Raw genomic sequence first — 25,952 nt, forward strand, 5'->3', positions numbered from 1 at the left:
GGACAGAAGAAGTACTCCTTAATATAAGGCTCTTTTTTTTTCAAAATTTTGTCTCCTTTTTATAAGTTCTTTTCAAGTTGTCTATTATATTAATTATTTTTTTGACTGAAATACCCTCAATTACTTTACAATAAACATTATAAATTAATAAGATAAACTTATTATCTCTTGTGAGGATTAAACAAGATAACTAAAACACATTTATTAATTAGGGAGAATGCAATTAAGTGCAAGTGAGATAGCCCGTCCCAAAAAATTTAAGGGTAATTTTGGTAAAATATTACAAATTTAGTCCTAGTAACTAAATTTACTAACTTTCTTAAAAGATATTAATTATTTAAAAGAGTCTTATATTTAAGGACAAATGTGGTATTATTTTTGTTTTTTTAATCAAAATTAATTGAAATTTTACCTTAGAAATTTACAAAATCTTTTAGTATAAAATTTATTATGTAGATTACTAAAATAAAATTTCAATTCTAATTAAAAAAATATAATATAATTATTTTTTATTGACAAATGTTAATTGTTAGTAGGGTAAATAGTCAAATTTATCTTTGAAGAGACATTGACAAATTAATCTTTGAAAGATAAAAAATTTAAATTTAGTTTGTAAATGTACAAAAATATAACAAATTAGTTATGCGGATAGTTTAATGATAAATTAAATCTTGAAATTTTTAACTTAATGTTAAATTGATCCTAAAAAAATATAATTTATTGTCAAATTGGTCCTTGAACATCATAACTTAATGACATAATGATTTTACAAGTTTAACAAAAATACTAATTTGTTGTATTTTTTGCATATTCAAAAATTAAATTTATATTTTTTATTTTTAAAGAATCAATTTACCATGGCATCATACTTTCATAAATAAAATTAATTATTTATTCTTGTTAATATTATTAATTTTTCTGAGCGTATGAATTCTATTTTTCAATCTCTTTTTCCTTTTCTTTTATCTTCGCAACCAATATCTCTCATATTATAATTCAAGTGCACTTACTAAAAGGCTAGTGGACCAGTTGAATTTCCCTTTCAAGACATAGGAGCAATAACAATAGGGAAGGTCATAAATTACCACCACATGGCCCCGCCGATTGGCCCAGACAACCCAAATGATGTTTCAATTTATCCCTTTAATTAAATCCCAAGCTATTACGTACCCATATTTTTTCCCTCTACACAAAACAGTTCCTAATAGTGAACTTGTTATAACTATTTTAAATAAAATTTAAACATGAATCATTTAAGTGAAACTGAACTCAAATAAAAATGTGTGAATGTTAAAATTGTAATTGAAACGTGAGATTCTATTAAAAATAATTAGCCTAATTCATAATTAACAAAACAAATAAACACCGTACGCTAATAAAATAGTTTAAAGAATAACTTATAATTAAGCAGAAGGACAATCATCAGGTGCAGAGAGAAATTTAAGTGGAACAAGACATAATTTTACATTTATAAGTGGCAAGTTCGAATTCCACTCGTCTCTTTGAAATAAGTTAAGGTAAATATTTTTATAAGTGTTCTTCTTGAATAGGAAAGATTTACCTTCTTTGGATGGGAGCACGTGTCGTTCTTCTAAATATTTTTATAAAAAAAAAAAAGGAATTTGAGGTGTTACGTGCCGTTTCAAGTTGCATTAGTTTAATTAAAAAATAATAAAGGCAAAGAAAATCAGCTGAACTTCAGTCTCTTTTATTACTATTTTTTTTTTCTTCTCTTGATATAATTTCCCGTTTTGTTTACATCACTGGCGGTGTGTCGCTGCTTCTCCTGGTTGTCGCTGCAGTTGCTTGCATCCTCACGAAAAAATCACTCTCCCCATTACACTTTCTCTCTTTTCCGTTACTCGCCCCAAATCCTAAACTCTAGTTCCACCCATATTTATTTTTATTTTATTATTATTTTATTCCAGAAAGATTAATTTATTATAAACATCAGATAAAAATCTTCATCTTCATCGATATTAGTACCAGCAGTAGTGAACGTAAGTGTGGCGATTTCACTTTTTTTTTTTATTTGTCAAAAATAATTCCCTATCTTCCCAGCTTCGCATAATAAAAAACTAGTTAGCGTGAATCATAATCGTAAAAATCATAAAAGTAAAAGGCACTCATCATTTGTGAATCGTGTTAACACTAGTATAATAATATTGTGATGTGTTATTGCTGTTGTTGTTGTTCGCTTTGCAAATTATTCTTCTAGAACACCGCCTCAGCCACACCACAAAGACGCAGAAAAGGCGAAGAAGCTAAACGACGCAACGTTATGGAAGACGAAATATACGGCGTGTCATCCACGGCGGAGTACACGGACAGGGCGCTGATGACGCCGGAGAACATATTTCCGGCGGAGTACCACAGCTTCCTAATGTCCTCCGCCGCCCGGACTCCAATGTTCGGATCCGACGAGTTTCTCTCCGCCGCCATCGCCGTCACCGCCGGCAACGAAACCGAACCCTACCCTAACGTCTCCGTCGCACCAGAAATTCAGCGCCACCACGACGCCTCTTCTCTCATCAAAGCCAAAATCGCCTCTCACCCTCACTACCCTCGTCTCCTCCAAGCCTACATCGAATGTCAGAAGGTAATTATTCACTCCTCATATCACTTTTAACTGTTTTTCCACGCCGAGAACAACTACTATCTTTTTTTTTACTAGGATGCAATTGTTGATAACTGTCTTTAACAAAATGCGGTTATAACAAATCAAACTGTTTTCTCTTCAGGTTGGAGCGCCTCCAGAACTCACGTGTTTGTTAGAGGAAATCCGACGAGAAAACGACGTTCGCCAGAGGGACGTTGTTGTTTCCACGTGCGTTGGAGCCGATCCCGAACTCGACGAGTTCATGGTCCCCTCCTCTTCCTTCCCTTTCTCCTTCTTCTCTTTCATACCTGCACGCACACACACACGCACGCACGCACGTTTTATATATACATATTTTCACATTCACATACATTAACCCAAGCCAAGTAATAATGCGAGACTTTTCTCACTGATTTATTTACTTTGTGTGTGTGATTTTTGTTTTGTATTATGTTTCAGGAAACCTACTGTGACATGCTGGTGAAATACAAATCTGATCTGACGCGGCCTTTTGACGAAGCCACCACCTTCCTCAACAAGATCGAAACTCAGCTTACCGATCTCTGCAGCCGTTCTTCTCTTCCAACTCTTTACGGTTAGTAGTAGTCACTAGTCATTTTCTGTTTTACTTTAATTCCACTCATTTGTTTTCTTTATTTTCTCTTTCTGGTTCTTTACTCGGTGTTTGTTGATATCTGCTCTCGCTGTGTTACTAGTCTCTCTCACCTCACGATTTTTGTGCTTTAGCATTATTAATCTGAGTAGAAACATAACTAAAAGAGGTTTGCTAGACCCAGTAATCGTTGATTTGTTGAGAACATGAATAGTACTACTCCAAAATAATCAGTAATATATGCTTGCAAATAATACATGATTTGCAGCTTTTGAAGTTAGATAAGAAAAAAGAGAGTAGAAAACCCTAATAAGCCTATTGGATGGGCTTCTCACTCTTTTTCCATTGGTTTATGCATAACTGCTACACTGTTTTCTGCAGTTAATATGGTGTAACTTTAAAAACCCCTTGTTTGTGGGTGCTTTTAATGTGAGACTGTGACCGCGCTTTAGAAAGTTTGAATTGTTTTGCTCATTCATGGACTGCCATGTGTTTAGATCTATAGGTCTTGTGTTTTTCTTTTACCCTTCACCTTCTGTTCCCCTCACTTCTCAGTTTCATCTTTATATGGGTCTTTGAATTAATTGCTATGATCTTTGGACTTGTCTTGCTTGGACTTGTTCTTGTTCTCTTCACACTCTTTATGCATTTGTCCTGGCATTGAATTTCTAGTTTGAAGAACATGGGTCTTTGCGTCTGGCTTTGAATTTCTAGTTTTTTAGATACTTGACACTGACCAAAGAATAGATAGGTGATGTTTTGCAAACACCCAGTCGTCTTAAAGGGGCCTTTTATCGTTCTCACAACTTTGCATTTTTAGTCTTCCGTCGATGAGTCTGTTTAAAAGTCTTCGGCGAACAAGTTTAGCAATGATTCTTGCCTCTCAAAATACTTGGGTTTTTAGGTATGAGTGATGATAATGACGCGTGATTTATATTTGACCCTTTCCATTTTTGGGAACATTTTTCTCGTTGTGATAATGACGTTGTTATCTTTTGCTTCCCTTATTACTAACTCCTACCGTTATATCAACTGTTGGAAGTTGACTTTTCTCAAACAAACTAGTGCATTTCATCAAGACAATCTGTGCAACTTCTTGTTAGTTGTTTGTTGGTTGGTATTTTAAACGTGATGACGACACTGTGCAACTAGCTTTAGAGATGACTTTTGGGTCTTTTAAATCCTACTTGTTATGTCTGAAATTCACGTGTCTCTCATTCTTTAGATGATAGTAGTACACTAGTACAAACAGCTCACGTGATTCAACAGAGTTAATGCTTCGGTAACACACTCCATCTGTGGTGGTATCTTAGTATCTCTTCATTATCTCTTTTTATGTGAGTGAAATATCGATGGAAAATTTTCTTCTTTATATCTTTGCTGCAGACACGAAATCTGTGGCTTTTAAGTGTCTTTTTTTAAACAATATTTTAACCTTTAAATCTGTCCGTTATGGATTTGAGGATCATATTAGCATGTTTGCTTTCATGCTTTAAAGAGTATCGAGTTCCAGCTGAGCGTGGGTGATGCAGGTTGTTTGAGATATAAAGAAGCCCTCTTGGAATTATCTATTGATATTGTCTGTCTGGAGCTAAAGTTATGTTGGATTTTTGCAATTTCATAAAATAGATAGCATCTGTGGTATGATAATTTTGTAAATGAAACCAGCATAATTGTGGTTAGGTTTATTCTGTTTGGCCTTCTTATTTTCAAGTCATTAAATTCGTAAAGTTTCAAATTATGTTAAATAACGATTGAATGCATTGCCTAAGAAAACTACTCTATCTTGTTGGAAATTGATGGCTTTTCCATCGTTTCTTTCTCTTATATAAATATTATCAGACAGAAGTAGATGTTGTGTACACTGATTTCTGTGGGAATTAACCACTTTGCTTAGGATTTTTTCCCTTCCCATATTTCATTTATGCTAGAACCAAATTGCTCACTGCGTTGAGGCTGGCATACTGTGGGTTGTGGTGGTGATTAATAATATTTTATTTGAAACAAAAACGTTGCAAATGTAAAGCATGGTCAGGTGGGTTATGGTTGGCAACTAACATAATTTATAGGTTTATGTTTGGAAGTACAGATTACCTTTTAAGTGGTGATTTTTAGCTTTTAAATGAATTTGTATTGCATGCTTTGATGGATATTCTCCTTAATCATTCTTTCTGCAAACCTATCTTTCTTGAACGTGTCTGAAAAGCGAAATTGACGGGACCTGAAATTCATTGGTTTCTTTCTCCTTTGTTCTTTTCGATTTTTTATTTTCCCTTGTACTGCAATCTTTGCTGGCATCAAATTAGATCTTGTATTTATAGAAGCAAATTTCCGGTGCTAGCTTGAGTTTAAGTTAGCTTTAGTGTGGCAAATTTATGTTTTATTCATAGCGTTTGATACTTGATACTTGATAGTTGATAGGGCATTTAATTCGTTCGGGTTAAACTAAATTTATTTGTCTTGAAACTCTCGTTTTTTTTTTCTTTTTAATTATAGTTTTCTTATATTGTCATTGTTGGCATTTTATGTTATGAATTTCAACTTGTATCATTTGTTAGTCTTCACAAACTACTTGAACATCTAATGTGAGACCAGCTTTTGATTTTGATGTGATCCCCCTAAATGATTGAATTGCTTCTTATTTTGAATATTGTTACAATTAGAATCCTCGCATCTACTAAATATGTCATGTAGATCTTTATTAATACTTAAAACTGTGGTTTTAATCTTCATTAGGCATCTGAGGAACTTGCCCACTTGTTAACTTTGATTTTTGATGTGTTTCAATGTTGGTCTCCTTTTGGGATAAGATTCTAATCCATGGTTTATTTGGGGTATGAAATGGAGGATGCATGGGATGTGAGGTATAATTAGAGAATCATTGCCTAGTTATTATCGTCTTTCCTAAATCCTACTTCTTGTTTTAATTATAAGAAACAAATGGTAATATTTTTTGTCCTAATTATAAGAAATATATAACCACTTTCAAATGTATTAGTTATATACCCGTGTTTTGTCATTTTATTTATCTTGCTACCAAATGGCAAATTGTCGATATTTACTTGTTTTAGTATGCTGGTTAATTGCGTAGGAATAATTACATCATACGGATTAGTGTGATCCAATGTTGTGCAGTTATTATTCTCTTATATTTGCATGCATGTTTTTGGGTGACTGATGTTCGAGAATATATAAAACCCCGGGATTGACACAGGACGGAAAAACATCCTGTTAATTATCGTTCGTGTTCTACATGTTCTTCTGGCCTCCGGGTGATGTTTTAATGTTTTTTTTTTCCTCCTAAGAGTAAATTTTTTTGTTGAAGATTGAAGACTATAAAGAAAAAAGATGATTTTTATACACCGTCTCTAATTTATATCAAAATAAAACTAATAGTTCACCAGTAGTTTAATAAAAGTAATATGTTAGTGTGAAGAAATGACATGCAACTATGCAAGTATATTCATATCCATGCTCCAAATATTTGATGGTCATGGTTCTTTTCCAAAGCTTCTTGGGTTTTGGAAAAACTGCAAAAGCGACGACCTATGGGCTATGGGAGGAGGTGTTTCAAGTTTAAGTAATAATAATAATAATAATAATAATAATAATAATAATAATAATAATAATATATGTGGTGAATTAGGTATAGAGAAAATGGAAAGTCCCGTGTGGAGCGGGTGATTTAAGAGCGAAAAACTTTCACATGCACTCCCGCAATTGTCGCTGAGGGGAAAAGCAGCTTTTTGTGTTGATAGAACGTTCAATGCCATGCCATTTTAGATCTTCCCCACGCACTATGCTATGCCCTCCCTGCTAAGCACTGCGCGATTCTGCGTAGCATAACGTCTGCCAATTGCCCTTGGATTGGATATTTTGTTCTCTTCTGCCTCCTTGTGGGTCTCTTTCACTTTCTCATTTACCTTCCTGCACGACACATCACACACTTGTCCATCTCCAAATGCCACTTCTTTTTGGGAAACGGGTCCCTCCTTGTAAGGAAAACAATCCTATTGCCTTCACTCCTTTTCATGAAGTTTATGTCCTAAAAAGAAAAGGAAAGTCTTATTAAATTTTAAGGAAAACAATCCTAAGGCAGTATAGGTTGATCCTTTTGGCAAAAATTGGATTCATATTTTAGAATAACAATGATGTTTAGATATTTTAAATTTTAAACTCGTTGTCAATATCTCACTTTTTTTTATCTCTCACATCACCTATTAGATATAGAATCATATTTTAGATGTCTAAATATATTTATCTATTTTACAAATATTCAATTTTTCTCACTTGTGAAGACTCTATTGGTGGTCCATCTGTAATTAGTGCATTAAAAAAATTAGAGTTATCACGATTTGGGCGAGAATTCTTAAGGCATTGATATAAGAATTCCTAAGGCATATTGATATCAGTTTCTTAAATCTTGAGTTCAGAACTTGTATTATGTTCTTATTTGTGTGGTATATATTAGCCCTATTAAATTCTGTAAACAGAGCGATATAGATTTTTTGCACAGTACTTAATTCACTCCTAATTTTCGTACACAACAGTTTACTATAAAAGGAACATAAAATATATAAATATAATTGCGGATGAAATAATGAAAAAACTTGTCTAATTATGTCTGGTGATTTAAGAAGTCAAAAGAGAAAAAAAAAAGAGGGATGTTTGGGCCCTCATGTAGTAGCTGATACCTATTACTCTAGGCACGTACTCGTGCTGTTTTGTTTGTGTAGTTATACCGTAGTTAAACCCTTAGTTTGTCTGCACTAGAGTTAAGGATCAATTATATGATTTTAATTTCGGTGGAGGGAAATGAAATTAAAGGAAATTGAGATAAAAAGTTTTTAATTAAAATAAAATGTAAAAGTATGAGTTTCTTCTTACTATTTTTTTCACTCTCTTTCAGTACAAATGATGGATTGTTGTGATATATTTGATTTGTATTTTTATTTTTAGTTTTTATTTTCTAAAAATTATTTTTATTTTTATAAAATTAGAATTCTAAAAAATATTTGGTTTGATGTCTTGTTTTTTGTTTTTAAGAAATAAAAACACTGAAAATATATTTTTTTATTCAAAATAAGATTTTTAATTTCAACTAAAAACATTGAAAACAAAATTTTATTGTTTCTAATTTTTAGTCAGTTTGAAAAAATATTTTTATTAAGAATGAAAACAAAAATTTAATCATACATATTTTTATCATTATTTTCTATTTTAGTGAAAATAAAAATAAAAATCAAAACAACTCCTCAGTGAAGAAACGAAGAAAAAGTAAATTGAAAAAAAATAAAATATAAAAATGAGTCTTATCTCATTTTAACTTTTAGGCCATTACTAGGGTAGACAAACATGATAGGTGATCCAATTTGAGGCATGAGATTAATCTCTTACTCATGTTGTTATGATACACTCTCTGCATCAGATTTGAGGATTCCAGTCACCATGCCTCACTGTCGGAGGCATTTTCCAGTGACGGTGTTTGGGTTTTTCTTTTCTCTATTTTGTTATTTCTCTTGTTCCAAACATACCATTCCAGCCACCGTCGCCCACCATGCACCATCATTTCCATCCCAAGATCAAAGATGCAATTCCTGTTCCAAGCAAAAAAATTAGACCACAAATTCTAATGCACCAAGTTTGGAGGTGAAGTCACCACCCCTTGTCACTAAGGAACCTAAGAACCTTCCACCTCGATCTGTCGTTGTCGTCGTTGGCAATTGTGCTTCCAGTGCTTCCTTTTTCAAGCCCAAACCCACCGATCGATCCCCACTGCAAGAATCCCAATACCCCGAATCCGACAAAATCCAAATCTGTTGCCGGGAGTCGCATGTAGAAAAACAGTTGTCGGCCCTTCGACTTTCCTGCAAGAAAACTAGATCTGGTTTTCCCACATGTGAGCATATCCCAACAGCAAAAACCCAAGTGGAAATAAGAAGAAAAAGGAAGAAGAAATTGAAAACGTCGTTTTCATGTTTTTGAAACCGTTTGGTGGGTGTGCGACGCGGTCGTCGAAGGTGGGTGGGTGCGCGACGGGGTCGCCGGAGACGGGTGGGTGCGCGACGGACTCGTGTGGATGCGCTCTGAACTCATCGTGGTTTGGTGGGTGCTTGACGAGATTGTCCGAGTTAGGTGGGGGCGTTTCGGATTCGTCGGAGTTCGATAGATGCGCTACGAACTCGTTGTGATTTAGTGGGTGTGCGACAATGTGAATGTGAAAAAGAATAAAAAGGAAAAATGAAATGCCGCCGCCAGGATTCGCCTTCGGCAGCGGCACATGGTGGTCGACGGTGAGAATGGTTGGAATGACTCAAATCTGGTGTAGAGAATGTACCATATGAGCCCGAGGAAGAGATTAATCTCATGGCTACAAATTATGGTGCAAATTGAACCATCTCTCGTGCTGATCCAAACTAGAATTGACCTAACTTTGATTTCTCTTCTTTTCTTGCCTGTTTACGAAAGATTGTTTTGTTTGCTTGCTTCCTTGTAAGTAAATTTTTTAGTCACCCTCGTTTGCACTGATGACCGACAATGATGGAACTTGCCTCTGACCACTGATTTTCTTTTTCATTTTAGTTTATTTCTTTTTCTTTCTTTCCAACCTAGGTCAGGTCAGGTCAGGTAAGGTAAGGTCAAGTGTGTACACTGTTCTCCTATGTGGTGGTCAAATCCTTGTCGGATTGACTGGCTATCAGTAAACTTCTTCCTGCCCGTGGCCTGCTGGCCCTGTAAGCAATCTTCGCCATCCCTGGATTTCTGAGAGGAAAGAAATCGAGGAAAAAGAAAAAGAAAAAGAAAATGTTTAAAAAATAATGTTTTGAATTTTTATTTGAAAGTTTATCTTTTTTTCTCTTTAGTTTAATAAAAAATATATCATAAGTGTTTTTTTTTCTTATTTTCTTTCACCTTATATTATCCGACCATAAAAGATGTGTCACCAGTCACCAAATGAAAGATGTATGATTTCTATAAAAGCGATTATTATTATTATTATTTTCACACGCAATCCTTGTTTGTATAGGAAAAAAAAATCAAAGAAAAGAAGTTGATTTAAAATGTACATTAGAAAGAAAATGAAGGGTAAGTTTAAAAACTATTTAAAATCATTTTTTCTTCCTTTCATTTCTCTTGTTAAAGAGGAATTTTTATATTCAGATAAATTTCATTTCCCTCATTATTAAAGATATGGTTAAAAAAAGGATAAAAATCTAAAAAATAATGTGCTAATGTTAGTGTAAAAAGAAATAGGTATAGAGAAAATTAATTTAATTAATAAAAAAATAAGCGGAAAAAATGGATAGCGATCGATATTTAGTAGTGGTAAAATGCTTATTTAAAAAGAGTAATTGTTGAGGGTATGGGTAGTGCTTCCATTTTAAAATGACTTAAAATGTTATTAATATTTTTTTTTTCACATAAAAAAACTTGGATTAATAAAGTGAGCATTTGTTACAAGTAACGTAGTTCCAAATGCCACCAGCATTACACGAACAGTATTGTCCCAACAGAAGCACTATCAAGTTGGACTCCTATGTGTACACCCTATACATGATAAGATAGTTAAGTTCCCTGCATAATACGAACCAATTACAATTACCCAACCCAATAATCCATCCGCGGAACTGAAAACATTTCCACCCCGTGGCAAAATTACTGTCATAAGTTCCTTTTACAAACTTATTCTTAAAAGGGTCCCTTTTTAAACATATTCTTTAAAGGGTCTGTTTTGTAAAAAAAAATCACGCAATATCGTCATTTCTATCAATGTAACTCCACTATTTATATCAGCAAAAAAAATCAAGTGTGTTTCATAATCATCACTGGCGAAACACATTGCTTGCAACAATACTGTTCAGACAGAAAAAACATTGATGTGCCATGTGGGTTTTGTCAATGGTAGTGGCGAAACACACTGTGCATGTCACATAGGTTCTGTCAGCAGTATTGGCAAAAACCTATGAGTTCGTCATTGTGCTTTTGAGAGGTTGTAGGTTCCAGTGGTTGAAGTGTTTTTTATTCTTGCTTATATTTTGTGAAAGAAACTAAAGATAACTTTACTATTTAAAGTGCTTTTTATTTTGTGTAAGACAAAATTTTAATTGTTCATTTTATAAAATAATTGCGTAAATGCAAAATAATATACCGTGATAAAATATAAGCAAGAATATATTATTATATTATTTAAGAACTTATGATTAAACATTTGATTATTTATTTAAACACACTCATAATTAAGGTGGAAAACAATTAATAGAACTAGTAGATTTTTTAATAAAGATAATTTTGAAGAATTTAATCTTTTTTTTATAAATTTAAGATTATATTAAGGTGGAAATCAATCAATATATTCTTAAATTTATAAAAAAAAGGTTAAATTTTTCCAAATTATCTTTATTAAAAAATCTACTAGCTTTATTAATTGTTTTTCACCTTAATTATGAGTGTGTTTAAATAAATAATCAAATGTTTAATTATAAGTTCTTAAATAATATAATAATATATTCTTGCTTATATTTTGTCACGGTATATTATTCAGCCTTCGCACAATTATTTTATGAAATGAACAATTAAAATTTTGTCTTACACAAAATAAAAGACACTTTAAATAGTAGTTATCTTTAATTTTTTTCACAAAATATAAGTAAGAATAAAAGACACTTCAATCATCGGAGCTTGCAACCTTTGAAAAGCACAGTGATAAACCCATAGATTTTTGTTAATACTGCTGGCGGAACCTATGTGACATGCACATTGTGTTTCGCCACTATCATTGGCAAAACCCACATGGCACGTGAATGCTTTTTCTGCATGAATAGTGTTGTTGCAAGCAGTGTGTTTCGCCTGTGATGATAACAAAACACACTTGATTTTTTTTGCTGACATGAACAGCGAAGTTACGATGATGGAAATGGTGATATCACATGATTTTTCTTACAAAACAGACCCCTTGAAGAATATGTTTAAAAAGGGACCCTTTTTGATAATAAGTTTGTAAAAGAAACCCAATGACGTCATTTTGCCCCACCCCATAACAATTAGGCTTAAGCACTCTTGTGGTTGGATATTCCATACATAAAACGATGAATTGAAATCCTTGCATTTTGCCTTGCACGACCATGGTATTGATATAGTAACTATTAAATTTCTAAAGAGAAAATAGCTTATGTCCTCATAGTGTAAAATAATTTTATACTATCATTTAAATATAATTTATCATATATGATAAGTTTATTGAATTTAATAATAATTTTTTAAAAATCATATAAATAATAATTTATAATTAAATGACAATAAAAAATCACTTTACATTATCATGTATGATCATTAAACTCATTTTTAAAATGCCTGCTATCAGTTGTGTTTGTGACAACATTCCACTCGGCATATGACTAATAATGTTTCTCATTTTTATGTTGTAATTTTTGCATATCATTTGATTAAACAACATGATTCTTAAGATATAACTTTTAAAATGCTAAAAGTCTAAAACTATTTATTTTTCAAAGATGAGATAATACCTCCACTAATAACTTTGGTTTTGGTTCTATTTTGGCTAGATGATGGGGGTGTGTCTTCAGAAGAAGGTTTTAGTGCTGGAGATGGTGATCCCCAAGATGGCCAATTACGGAGTGAAGATCGAGAGCTGAAGGATAGGCTTTTACGTAGGTTTGGAAGTCACGTTGGATCTTTGAAATTGGAATTTTCAAAGAAGAAAAAGAGGGGTAAGCTGCCGAAAGACGCTAGGCAAACACTACTTCAGTGGTGGAATATTCACTACAAATGGCCTTACCCTACGGTAAATATGTCATTCAAGCTTCATTTTCATGGTATCTATATTTGGAGTATAATATGCTAGATTTGGCTAGAAGTTTGTAATTTTTTTTAGAGAAATACTAATTACAGTTTCTTTATTATTCTTTTTCTGTCACTTTTTCTATGATCGACAGAAATTAATTAAAAATCATCAATTTTAATGAATTTTACTTCTAAATTAAGAGATAAAGTTATTAAATGAAAAGTAAAATTTATTAAAATTGATAATTTCTAATAAATTCCATCCAACTATGGAGAGAATGTTAGAGTGTTAGAAAAATGTTACAGAATGTTAGAGAAGGTGTCATTAACCTTCCACAATTTTACATCCTATTGTATATACCACCTTCAGATCAAAACTCTTATGTTTAAGGTTATTCCCACAATTTAAAAAATCTTTAATACTAATAAATTACATATTTAGTCTAAAATACCTCTATTTAATGTCTATATGAGAGTAGTTGTGTAATATAGGCCATGTAAAATAGGGGTATATATGGAATAAAATAATTAATGATAGTAGTTGTGTAATATAGACCATGTTAAATAGTGGTATATATGGAAGAAAATAATTAATGAGACTTGGAATTCGTAAAACATCATTAATTTTGAAACAAAGAAAAAAGAAGTTAAAACATTAAGAATTTTGGTCGGGAGGGAGTAATACCTAACAACTAACATGGATTGATTTTATCACAATGTGTCATCAGTTTAAAATTTTACAATGTCTAATAATATTGTTATGATTTTTAAGATAATTTATTGTAAAAGAGAAACAAACTTATCATATATATGATTTGTAAGTGGATGAGTGTAAAATTGTTTTATATCGTGGGTGGTATGTATGGTCTATTTTCTCATGGATTACTTGAAAATATTTCTTGACATCAGTTAGTGAACTGAAGTCTTAGCCTACATTATCAAAAGCTTGTTCCTTGTTGATCTTTCAGGAAGGTGATAAGATTGCACTGGCTAAATCAACTGGATTAGACCAGAAGCAAATTAACAACTGGTTTATTAATCAGAGAAAGCGCTACTGGAAACCATCTGAGAACATGCCGTTCTCTATGGTGGATGGTCTGACCGGTCGGTTCCTTACTGATGAATGAGGTGTGTCCATGTGCATGGCTCGTACACTCTCAAATGTATATCCTAATTAATTATTATTTCCTGTGCTTTCTTCTGTAAATTCTGAAAGCAGAAGGGGTTGACATTGAAATACTTGATTACTTCCCTGCAAAAAAAATTGGGGAATGATAGTGTAATTTATTCGCTTCACTTGTATTCTTGAATCTTGATAAATAACTTCTGATGACATCGGGAATGGAATGCTTTTGTTGTTTTGGTTCCTAAGTATCTATCGTTTTTTACTTTTTAGCTGCAAAATTCTTTAGGTTGTCTTGGTTTAGTTCAAAGCTTATACTAGGAAGCTGAACAATTATTTTACATTAACCATACATTATTTTTTTCTCAAATAATTATGAAACTAATTTGTAAATGTAAAATAACATAAAGAGACGTTTTTGTTTATAAAAGATATTCAAAAAAATTATTGAACATAAAAATGAAAAAAATCTAATAATTTATAAAGTATTTTATTTTAATAAGTTAATTAGTTGAAGAAGTTTATGAAAATAAATTAGAATTTACTAAAATATTTTTATTTTGTATCAAACAAGTTTAGTTGGTTAAACAAGCTTATAAAAACCTCCAAAGGTGACTTGACTTATTAGTTACTATTAAACACATCTGTCATTGTTTTGTATATGTTAATATTAATAAATCCACGTATCTGAATTAGTCGCATTTTTGTATCCTCTACATTTAAAATTAACTAAAAGAAAAAAGGATCAAGCATTCAAGATCTAACTAATTAGATAGCTTAATGCCAACTACTAATTTCTTGTTATTGAATCTCTTTGTCAATTGTCATTGCATTGCAAGGGTTTCACCCAAACAAATCTCAGTAAATTTTAGAGTAGGATGCTTTTCGAATTTTTATATTCCATAGAGCTTTAATTAATTGATGCTTTTCCAGGCAATCAAATCATTTTAATTTTTCTTTTTTTTTTATTATTTTTACCTCAACAAGTACCACTCAAGTGTTTCTCTGACGAAATGTTTCATATAAGAAGAAATTTAAAATGAAAAAAATGATAAGAATTAATTTTAATCTCTAGATTATAATTAAAAAAATTGATGGCGAAAACTAAAAACTCAATTTTTAATATACATCATGTTTCTTTTCTCTATTGATTTAAATATTTATTATTTAGATTGACGTGATACTTAAAGAGTAAATTTAAAAATTTAACTTTTCGGATGAATTACTTAAATAACCAATCCAAAAGTTAACATTTAAAATTGGTTAACAACTCATTTAAAAAGTTTTTACAATTGATATGAAATATCTTTTTTAAACCAATGTAATGAATAAAAGTAATGTATTAAAAATTGAGATTTTGATCACTGTCATCAATTTTTTTTTTATTATAATCTAACGATTATAATCAATTCTTCTCATTTTTTATTTTAAATTTCTTCTCATTTGAAATATCCCTATATTTATTTATTATTTTTAGTATGAATGTGTTAGAAAAAATTATATCATTAATATATTTTAAAATATTTTTTTAATTATATAATTTGGTAATGCATTTATACTAAAATAATAAATAAAAATACGTATGTTAACAAACCACACACAATATATATATACCGCGCAATTAGAAGTAGTTTTCATTTCATATCCATAAGCATTTTTTTATACTTCTCTTTGATTCCATATCTTCCATGTACAACAAAGAATGCAACGGATGATTGGCACTTGGATCTGCCCAACAATTGGGGATATTGCGTTTCACTTTACCAGCCAAGGTTAGTGGCAAGGTGGGTTTATGTTAGGTTAAAATAATAGGTAGGTTCCTAAATTATTTGACAATTTTTATTTAGATTTTTAAATTATTTTTTATTTGAGTTTCTGAATTTTTATTTATTTTTAGGGACTTAATTAAAAAATTATAAATAGTTCAAGGATCTATTGAGTAGTTCTCGAATTCTATTCAATCTATTACATTATTCTTCTCAAGCATACGTAGACTACTTCTAAATTTAGTATTATCAACTCTACAAATGTTCATTGAGTATTCTCTACTCTCCAGTTTAGTATTCTCATGTTTGTGGATTCTAAACTTAGTATTCTCAACCTATGTAGATTCTTTAACCAACATTCTCAAACTCTGGAAGCATCAATATCCTTATTGTGCTTTTAGTTTTCCTTTACTAGTGATGTTTGGACAAACTTATTGCAGTACTCCTTTAGACACAAATTTTTCAATTAAGTGATATTTTGTGTATAATTAATAATTTTCAATTTACTTTTAAATTATTCAGCAGGTTCTTGAAGCATTTAATTTTTTTTAGGGTAAATGTCATTTTCATCCCTAAATGTGTAGAATGCTGACAAATTCATTTCTGAAAGATAAAAATTCAAATTTTAGTCCCCGAAAGTGAAAAAAATGCGACAAATTCATCCATTTGTTAATTTTTATAAGTTACCGTTAATGAAAGAACTTACGTGACATATTCAGGTATGAATTTCTCAGCGCTCTACACGTTTAGGGATATAAATGACTATTTATCAAAAATATAATTTAATCAAGATCTTCTCCCTTTTTTAATCGTTACAAGCATGACATCACAATAAACACTTTAAAAAATAGGAAAGTAAGCATAAGTTATAACAAATATAATAATAAGTATAATATTGATTAATAAACATAATCTGTCTATTGCTATGCAAATTCTATTGTGACAACATTAGGTAGTGACAAAATCAAGTTGAGTCTCATTTTTTTTAAGGATTAACTTAATGACTGTACATTTTTGTTTGAGTCTCATATTTTGGGTAAGATAATGCTTGCAACGATTAAAAAAAGGAAGAAGATGAAGATTAAATTATATTTTGGGTAAATAGTCATTTTTGTCATTGAATGTGTTGAGCGTTGACAAATTGTTCCTGAATGTGCCATGTAAACTCTTTCATTAATAGTAATGAACAAAAGTTAATGGATAAATAGATTTGTCGTACTTTTTTTACTTTCGGGGACTAAAATTTGAATTTTCATCTTTCGGAGACGAATTTGTCATTGCTCTACATATTTAGGAACAAAAATAATTATTTACCCTTTTTTAATTAGGTTCCTAAACAATTTTATAAATTGAGTTCTTGAACTTCTATTTATTTTTTAATTAGGTCTCTATAATAATGGGGTTAAGAACAATTAACGACAAAGACTTAATTAAAAAATAAATGAAATTTTACTAACCCAATTATAAAAAAATAGTTCAATGACCTAATAAAAAATTGGCAAGTAATTTAGGAACCTACAAATTAATTTAACCTTTATATTAAAATAAAATGATTGATTATCTTTTCTTGTCTAAATTTTTTAGTATTTTTTTATAGTTTCTTGACTTTAATCATAAAGTTCCATTCTTTATCTTTATTCCATTATTACTTTTATTTTATTTTATTTTATTTAACGCTCTTACTTTTAGTGTTTAGTAAGGGCCTAATGAAAAAAAAGTTATCGAATTAAAATTAGTCAAAAATGTTTAGGGACTAAATATTGAGATTTGAGATTTGTAAATATAAAAAATGTGGTTGGAAGGAAACACTCCACTAAAAGTGATCAATAAGATTTTTTTAGTGGAAATTTATCATTGGTCATTAACAAAATTAGTGGATATTCTATACCAACAACCATGGTGACCAAAAAAAGTTTAAGGACTAATTTTTTTTTTAAATTCTAAAGACTAAAAATATAATAAATCCTTAATAAGAAGGAAAAAGAAAAAAAATTGAATTAATCAATTAAATTTTTCCTATCTAACACACTTTAAATTTTGGCCATTATATTATACGTCATTTTATGAAAAAAAGAAAAAAATCTTCTCACTCTTGTATATAACCAAAACATTGATGTTTAAGATTTTAAATCTTCTAGTATGAATAAAAAAGAATAAAATCTTTTAGTAATGATATATGACTACTTAAAAAAGTCATTTATTTTTATATTAATCTTAATCATTTAAATGAAATTTAATTTTATATATTTACAATTATCATTTCTCACCGTAACAAGTATATATAAAACAAAAAAGAAAATTGGATTACCTTAACATGTTATTGTTGTGTTCACTCATTCATGGTCTTCCGAGGAGGGTAGGTATTCAAGGTCTGAATTATACGATAAGTTAGATGAAATTAACGGAAGTTAATTCCCTGCGTTTGTTTTTGTTTTTCACCCTTGGTTTGTGGTTAGATTGGAAAACATAGTTAGTTCAACGTATTCTTAGAGCGAGGACTAATTACTTGATATACTCATCTTCAATTAAGGGATTCGTCTCTTGCAATAGATATTTTTTTATACATACAAAAATCTGACCTTGACCACATTACTATTAAAACATGTTTTACAGATCAAAGCACAGATAAATAGTAGCTTGTTACAGTAAACTAGTAATACATTCAATTTTTCTTCAGTGACAAATCATATCCGGAGATGTAATTTATGCACCATTTGCTTCCCATTATCCTTATGGGAAATCTGGCTTAACTGCTGTCCTTGTGTGTAGGCATGAAGTTAAAATGATAATTATCCAAAATTTCAAATACACTGGTAGTGACCTCCATGGCATAAGCATAAGCCTGGCCAAGTTATTTGACGTGCACAAGTGAAACCAGTTTGTAGCCCTAGTCTATAGTGTGTGTTTTTCTCTGTATTCTCTTGGTTACCTGGCATAAAATGAGCTATGAGACATAGTAGCCAATGAATCTTCTGCATTGAGAGGGTAAAATGGGTCATCATTTTGGTCATGGAGTTCCATGGTACTTTCATCTATGAAGGGTGGATTGGAAGGAGCTTCCAAATCCAAGTGCTCCTCCTTCTTTGTTAGCATCTTTAGTGCCTTTGACATAGATGGTCTTAAGGAAGGGATTTCTTGGGTGCATAGAAGTCCTATGTGCAACACTCTCAAAATCTCATTCTTAACATTGCTTCTATGGTTGTCATTCACCACTAGACATGGATCGATTAATTGTTCCGCAGTCCCTGACTGAAAATGCTTCCATGTCTGATTGATGAAAGAAAAGGACAAGTCAATTCACCATGAAATTTGTCTTAACTAGTTGAAAAACAATTAGAACAAATTAACTTATATTGTGCAACTTACCATTGTAACTAGACTGTCCGAATATTCTGATGCTTTGCTTCTATTGTTCAGTCTTCCAGTAATTATTTCTAGCAGTAACACTCCAAAACTATATACGTCAGCTTTTTCTGTTAACTGACCGTGTGCTAGGTACTCTGGAGCCATATAACCCCTGCAGGTCCAAAAACAAAAGATCAGTATACCACTGTTTCAAGATATAATACATAGTAATTACTACATTTCTGCAATAGAGTTTGGTTTGTACTAAAATTTGTTCAATGCTGGTATGTTATTAGTTGCCAAAAAAATGCATTATTGGTAATAAATACTTACAAAGTTCCAGCGATAGCTGTACTAATGTGGCTCTTATCTTCTTGAAAGGACCTGGCCAAACCAAAATCAGCAATTTTAGCACGAAGCTTTGCATCCAATAAGATGTTGCTGGCTTTTATATCTCTGTGGATTATCCTAATGTTGGAGTTTTCATGCAGGTAAACCAATCCTTCAGCTGTTCCGATGATAATGTCATATCTCTTGTCCCAGTTTAGTTCTCTACCCTTGTTTTTATCTAACATGTGCATACAAAGATTGAGAAAAAATATGAATAAGTTGGAATGTCTTGACTAACCATGAAATGAAGGGATTTTTAAATCTGAAAGGAGACAGTCTATTCCATGAGTTGAGTTATTACCAAATATGAAGCGATCTAGACTTCTGTTAGGTAGATATTCATATATAAGAAGGCTTTCAGGTCCTGAACAACTGCATCCTAAGAGTCTGACTAGATTTTTGTGTTCCACACTGCTAATTATGTTGACTTCGTTGAAGAAATCTGCTGCTCTATGTCGGTTGTTGAAATATAATCTCTTAATAGCAATCTCTCTTCCATCAGCCAGAACTCCCTGCAATAATAAAATTGTTAAGAGTCGTTTTGAGATTCAAAATATGGTGGGGATGTAGGTTTGTAGAGGCAAAAATTACTTTATAAACGGTTCCAAATCCTCCTTGTCCAAGCTTATTAGCTTCATCAAAGGAATTAGTAGCCTTCTCCAGTGTAGAATACTTGAAGTTCAAGCTATTGTGGTGAAGGCTCTTGGCTAACTTTTCTGCATCATTTGAACCTAGAAAGCAGAATGACAATTGAGATAAGGAACTTGTCGAAAAAATTCGTGCTATAATACAATGATGGTTCCACATTTTATTAAATATGACTGAGAGGAATATGAGATGTAGACTATGATATAAATACATTGTATAAACAATTACCAAGTTATTCTGCTTTGTAACTAGGACTCATATGACTTCTGTGTCTGACATTTTACATTAAAATATATAAGATGGTCATTTACCTCTTCGTTTCATTTGAATATATCTGTGTTTGCGGATATAAACCACAATAGCTATTCCAACCACCAAAACAATCACTGAACTGACTACTGCAACCACTATCACCAGTACATTACCTGCACAAGTCAGCAAAATGAACTCATACTATTAGGTCTAAATTTTTCACAATGCTAAAAGCTGGATCCTTACAAAATAACCATAACACTCAATGACAGTGAAGAATAAAAATGCAATTCATTTACCTCCTGAACTTCCATTTTCCTGTTCCTTGTTAAGAAAATCTGTGTCTGAGTACCTCATGAAGCATCCAGTGTTCAATGCTCTCCCTTCTGACCAGGGCAAGCACCCCAATATCGAAGAAGATGCATTCTCAAGACAAGCTCTACAAGACCTTGTGTCCAAGCTCCTCCAACAATTAGCCAGAACATAAGCTGCATCATTTGTTGTTCCTGCCACAAAAACCTCCTTCCTAGCATACCCTTTATTGTTTGCTGCAGCTTGAACAGCGCTCAAAACAGCCTTCTTTGCTGCTGCTTGAAAACTTGTGCTCTTCCTTGTCGTGTTTCCACAAACAGCCTTGTCTCCTGGCCCTATGTACTCATCATAGAAGCTATAGTTTTCGGCCCTCATGAAGCAACCATCAAGGTATATGCGACCGCCATTGTAAGGGAAGCATTGGGGAAGAACCGTGCGTGCCTCGGCATAACATAAAACACAGTCAAGTAATGAGAGATCACCATAGCACTGAGCCAACCCGTAGTTGGTGTCAGGTCCTCCTGTACCTACAACTGCTGTTCCATAACCGGTATTGCGCATCTGTTCACTGATCTTCTCCATGGTTGCAACAAAATTTGGAACAAAGATGGTGGTGTTGTGCTCTAGCTTATTGTTACATGTTATATTGACAGTCCTGGCTCTAGGTTCTGCCATCACTATTACTTGCTTCATGAGAAGGAAAACAAGGCATTTGAAATATACAAGATGGATTGTTTTCTCCATTTTGATATGATTGGATATGAATCAATTTCTCTGGTACTGATGATAGTTGGGCTTCTCAACTAGGATCTGCAGAAAAGGAGTGTTTAGACCATGTAGGCTACGTTGCTTATGATTATATCGTTTACTTTGGAAGAACATTGTACCAAAATCAATAGTGCACTTAATATATTTGACCAAGCTGATGCTTAATGTTGGAAACAACATTAGTTAAGCAATTCCTTTCCGTCCAATCCCAATGAATTATGAGATGCCAAAAGTTTTATATTCCTTAAGAGGAAAAGCCACTTGAAGATAGGAACACATTTTAAGTTGTGTGAAAAGGCAGGAACCTAAGTCGGCTCACAACTTTCTTGTGTTCCTTCCTTGAAGTTCCAAACGAAGTGAAGTAGAAAAATTATTACATTGTTAGAACCACCATGGTTCCACCTTTTGGTGCAACCAGGTATGTGGTCGCAACTCTATCCAAATTAGGGATCTAACCTCATACTTTAGTTGAGAGACTTACTTGAGTGTCGAATCAATTGTGTTAACCACTTCTGGTTCACCATGGTCCTACTTGAATGAGTTTTATAAATCTTGTCCGGTAAATTAAAAATCTTAATTATATGTAAAGTGAAAATTGGTGTAAATTGAAAAAATATGGACAATGTGTCATTTGAAAATTGATTGAGAACATAAACACGTGGTGTTCTAGACTATGAAATAATTTATTGTGAAACGGCCCTTTGGCCACCACTATTCAGAAAGCCAATCTTGGAGGCAGTTTAGTTTCACACTTGCACAGTGAATAATTTCGTAAAAGAAACGTAAACTATTAGGTGTATGTGGATGCCAATCCAGACTCTGCTTTTGGCAAACAATACAATCAATATCTAAAGGTAGAGGAAAGCATTTCTTTGACTCCTTGCGCTCTTCAGGGACTCATGGTCATTTGAGGTATCAAATTTAAAGAAAAACGCGTTTGGACACTAAAAAAGCTTATAGAGAATACGCCGGTGTTGCATTAGAATCCTTTCCCATTCACAAGGCAGTTTTTTTTTCTAGGGAAAAAAATAATAAAATGAGAAAAAGAAGGGGAGGGAACGCATGAACATTGAACACAAGTAGACAACATCATATCATAACTATATAAAAAATGTCGTTAAAGACAGCGAATGACCCAAGTATGGTGAATCAATAACAATAACGTTTATTCACGTGTTTAGCATGTTCTTGATATAAGTTCAAGCCTCCTTATCGAATAAAAACCAAAGTGGACAAAACTCTGCGAAGTTGTAGAAGTTTGTGAAGAATTTAAAGAAGTGAAGTTCTTACCTGCGTTTTGTGTATTGGAGGTACCAACTGAACTCGATCAATGAAGCTCTACACGAGATCTCACATGTCAGTTTCCATGTGACAGATGAGATAAGTTTGGACCAAATAAAGAAGAAAGTCAAAATAGTAAAGCCAATGATGTGTGCATCTACGCGTGAAGTTTTCAATGGGGTAGTTTGGACCAAAACAGCGAGTATGGCAGAGATGATGTGGTCGTTTGAATGTTGGTTGAAACTTGAAAAGAAGTTGAAAACAGATGCACAACTTGACATTTTTGCTCAAAGTGTTTGAGTCAGAAAGATAGTGCATCTACGCGGTTACATCGGGCTTTGACCATTGAAAACAAGGATTGAACTTTATTTTGATTTACCTTTTTTCCCCCCAAAATGATATAGTTTTAGTTCTTGAATTTTTCAAGTTTTTAATTTTAGTTCTCTAAAAAAAGTTGACTAGTCTTAACTCTTAATGTTTGTCTCTATTTTTTTTTGTCTTTGTCATTTAAAATCTTCGATACGTGATTAGATGATAATTATTTTTAATTATTTTAAAATATTTGTGGCTTTAAATTTTTGGTGGTAAAAAACAACAAAAAATGCTTGGTTAAAAGCGTTTAAAATATATCAATTTTTTTTCTTGCGATTTAGAGCTTCAACATCAATCGGAACTTCCACTACCATGGAAGACCAAACTTTCAAGCAAAAAGAAATAAGAAAACAAACACAACATATCCAAATCACAAATTAGAACCCTAAATCACTAATCCATCTTGGATCCAAATCACAATTCCATATTAAAAAAAAAAACCCCAAATAATTTCTTCGAGGCCACCATTGATGTCCTCCACATTGTTCGTCATTGTGGGATTTGGACCTCTCATTTGAAATAGCCACACTAATCCTTCCTCAAAACTCTGTTGTGCATTTATGAGTTTATCAATAACATTATCCACAAAATGATGTTTTCCCCATGAGACATGCCTCTCCCATCCTTAATCTTCTCGGTCCCTGTCCCATGGCCATGACCGCCTCCTTTACTATAAAAAGAAAACCTTGCAAGCAATTTGAGCATTGACGTGTTGGTTCTATTATTGACATGACTCAGAGTGTCACATCATCGATCAAGTGATGATGTGACAAGCTAATGAAGTATCACATCATCACTTAACAAACTTTGACTAACATTAAGTACTAAAATCAAGCATACAAAAGTTTTAGGTAAAACAAAAAAAGAGTGAAGTTTAGGTAATAAAATCAAATTGGACTATATTACATGTGTGAAAAACATTTTTAATCCTTAAAAATCAAATTTTATTTGTTCAGATTTATGTGTCTGTCATTTTTTTTCATCTTACGATTGCATCTTGTTCTTGTGGCTACAACTAAATTGATTTCATTTTTGTTCTAATTGAATCAAAATCTGCACCTAGTGTGTTTTTAATGTTCATGTAAGATAAATAAATTTACCAAGAACAGACTTGTATGAATTTAGAACACAAATTAGCACTTACTTGTTGAAGACATGATCAAGATGACGAGAATTGTCTGTGCGTAGCACAATCTCTTGAAATCTAAAAGCCAAGTCTTTCTTTGCATTATCACATGCTTCAAATTTTAGAGTTTTCAATGGGGCAAACCCAAGAGAGCAACTGATAACATGAAGGTAAAGGAGACCTAGCCTCAATATTTATTAACCATAAGCACCTCCCATTATGGACTAGTGGTTAGGCCTACACTGTTTTCCACACTGATCAAAATTAGGTGTCCAATGTTGGATCGAGTGGCCTCAGAATAATTAAGAAGGAGGGGGGGGGGGTTGAATTAATTATTCCTAAACCTTTACTAATTAAAAAATTACTCTTCTAAGGCTTTTACTTATGTTGTTAAGAGAATATGGAGTAGAAGAGAAACTTAACAGAAAGTAAAAACGGAAATTAAATGCACAGCGGAAAGTAAAAGAGTAGGGAAGAAGGAAACAAACATACAAGAGTTTTTATACTGGTTCGGCAACAACCCGTGCCTACATCCAGTCCCCAAGCGACCTGCGGTCCTTGAGATTTCTTTCAACCTTGTAAAAATCCTTTTACAAGCAAAGATCCACAAGGGATGTACCCTCCCTTGTTCTCTTTGAACCTAGTGGATGTACCCTCCACTAGAACTGATCCACAAGAAATGTACCCTCTCTTGTTCTCAGTCAAACCCAAGTAGATGTACCCTCTACTTGTACCACAAAGGATGTACCCTCCAATGTGTTAAGACAAAGATCTCAGGATGTTAAACCTTTGATACTTTGTGAATGGGGATACAAAAGAATTCTCAGGCGGTTAGTCCTTTGAATACTTTTGTATTAGGGAATGGGAAGAATCAAAAGAATTCTCAGACTGTGTTGTTTTGAATTCTTTGACAAGGGAGAAGGGAGACACAAAAGAATTCAGGCGGTTAGTCCTTCGTTCTTTTGGAAAAGGGAGAAGAGAGACACAAAAAGAATTCAGGCGGTTAGTCCTTGGCGAATTCTTTTTGGCAAAGGGAGAAGAGAATGAAAAGATGAATAGCACAAGTTTTCAAGGTTTGGAAAACCAGAAAACTTCAGAAAGCTTTTGGTACAAAGAAGAAGAAGAAGTTCAAAGAGATTCAAGGCTTGTAAAGGATTGTATGAATAAGTGTTCAAGATACTTGAAATGCAAAACAAAGCCTTGCTTTTATAGACTCTCCATGTTTGGTCAAGAAGACCATTCAGAAGAGTTATAACTTTTAGAAAAACTTAAAACCAATTTGAAAAAGTCAAAAACCTTTTGAAGAGTTACATCTTTTGATTTATTCAGAAACAATCACTGGTAATCGATTACCAAAACATTGTAATCGATTACAACTTTTTGAAAATAATTAGAACGTTGTAAATTCAGTTTGAAAACTTTTTCAAACTCATTTTGCTACTGGTAATCGATTACAACAATATGGTAATCGATTACCAGAGAGTAAAAACTCTTTGGTAAAATGTTTTGTCAAAAACTCATGTGCTATTCAAAGTTTTGAAAAAACCTTTTAATAC

At 32.4% G+C, this 25,952-nt stretch overlaps 3 protein-coding genes across 4 annotated transcripts; 1 reads left to right on the forward strand and 2 right to left on the reverse strand.

Moving 5' to 3' along the window:
• Positions 1 to 1,769: 1,769 nt before the first annotated feature.
• Positions 1,770 to 14,375, forward strand: LOC114395660 (homeobox protein knotted-1-like 6). Its single transcript, XM_028357492.1, has 5 exons — positions 1,770 to 2,599; positions 2,742 to 2,864; positions 3,059 to 3,194; positions 12,776 to 13,014; positions 13,982 to 14,375. The coding sequence occupies exons 1-5, from the start codon at positions 2,282 to 2,284 to the stop codon at positions 14,138 to 14,140; spliced, it is 975 nt and encodes a 324-aa protein (XP_028213293.1). The 5' UTR covers positions 1,770 to 2,281; the 3' UTR covers positions 14,141 to 14,375.
• LOC114395661 lies at positions 8,525 to 9,773 on the reverse strand. The gene is made up of 2 exons (XM_028357493.1): positions 8,908 to 9,773; positions 8,525 to 8,809 (listed from the first exon to the last, which is right to left on the reverse strand). Exons 1-2 carry the CDS (start codon positions 9,117 to 9,119, stop codon positions 8,656 to 8,658), a joined length of 366 nt encoding a protein of 121 aa, XP_028213294.1. The 5' UTR covers positions 9,120 to 9,773; the 3' UTR covers positions 8,525 to 8,655.
• A 4,047-nt stretch (positions 14,376 to 18,422) lies between the features above and the next one.
• Positions 18,423 to 23,142, reverse strand: LOC114395203 (cysteine-rich receptor-like protein kinase 2). 2 transcript variants are annotated; one of them, XM_028356918.1, is made up of 8 exons: positions 22,908 to 23,142; positions 20,837 to 21,659; positions 20,597 to 20,710; positions 20,229 to 20,368; positions 19,939 to 20,149; positions 19,581 to 19,815; positions 19,269 to 19,419; positions 18,423 to 19,169 (listed from the first exon to the last, which is right to left on the reverse strand). In XM_028356918.1, exons 2-8 carry the CDS (start codon positions 21,591 to 21,593, stop codon positions 18,828 to 18,830), a joined length of 1,950 nt encoding a protein of 649 aa, XP_028212719.1. In that variant the 5' UTR covers positions 21,594 to 21,659; positions 22,908 to 23,142; the 3' UTR covers positions 18,423 to 18,827. The 2 variants fall into 2 exon arrangements, with proteins under 2 accessions (XP_028212719.1, XP_028212720.1); XM_028356919.1 differs by lacking the exon at positions 22,908 to 23,142 and having other exon boundaries at positions 20,837 to 22,883.
• Positions 23,143 to 25,952: the final 2,810 nt, after the last annotated feature.

Source organism: Glycine soja, chromosome 18 (genome assembly GCF_004193775.1).
Source record: "Glycine soja cultivar W05 chromosome 18, ASM419377v2, whole genome shotgun sequence".
Taxonomy (NCBI): Eukaryota; Viridiplantae; Streptophyta; class Magnoliopsida; order Fabales; family Fabaceae; genus Glycine; species Glycine soja.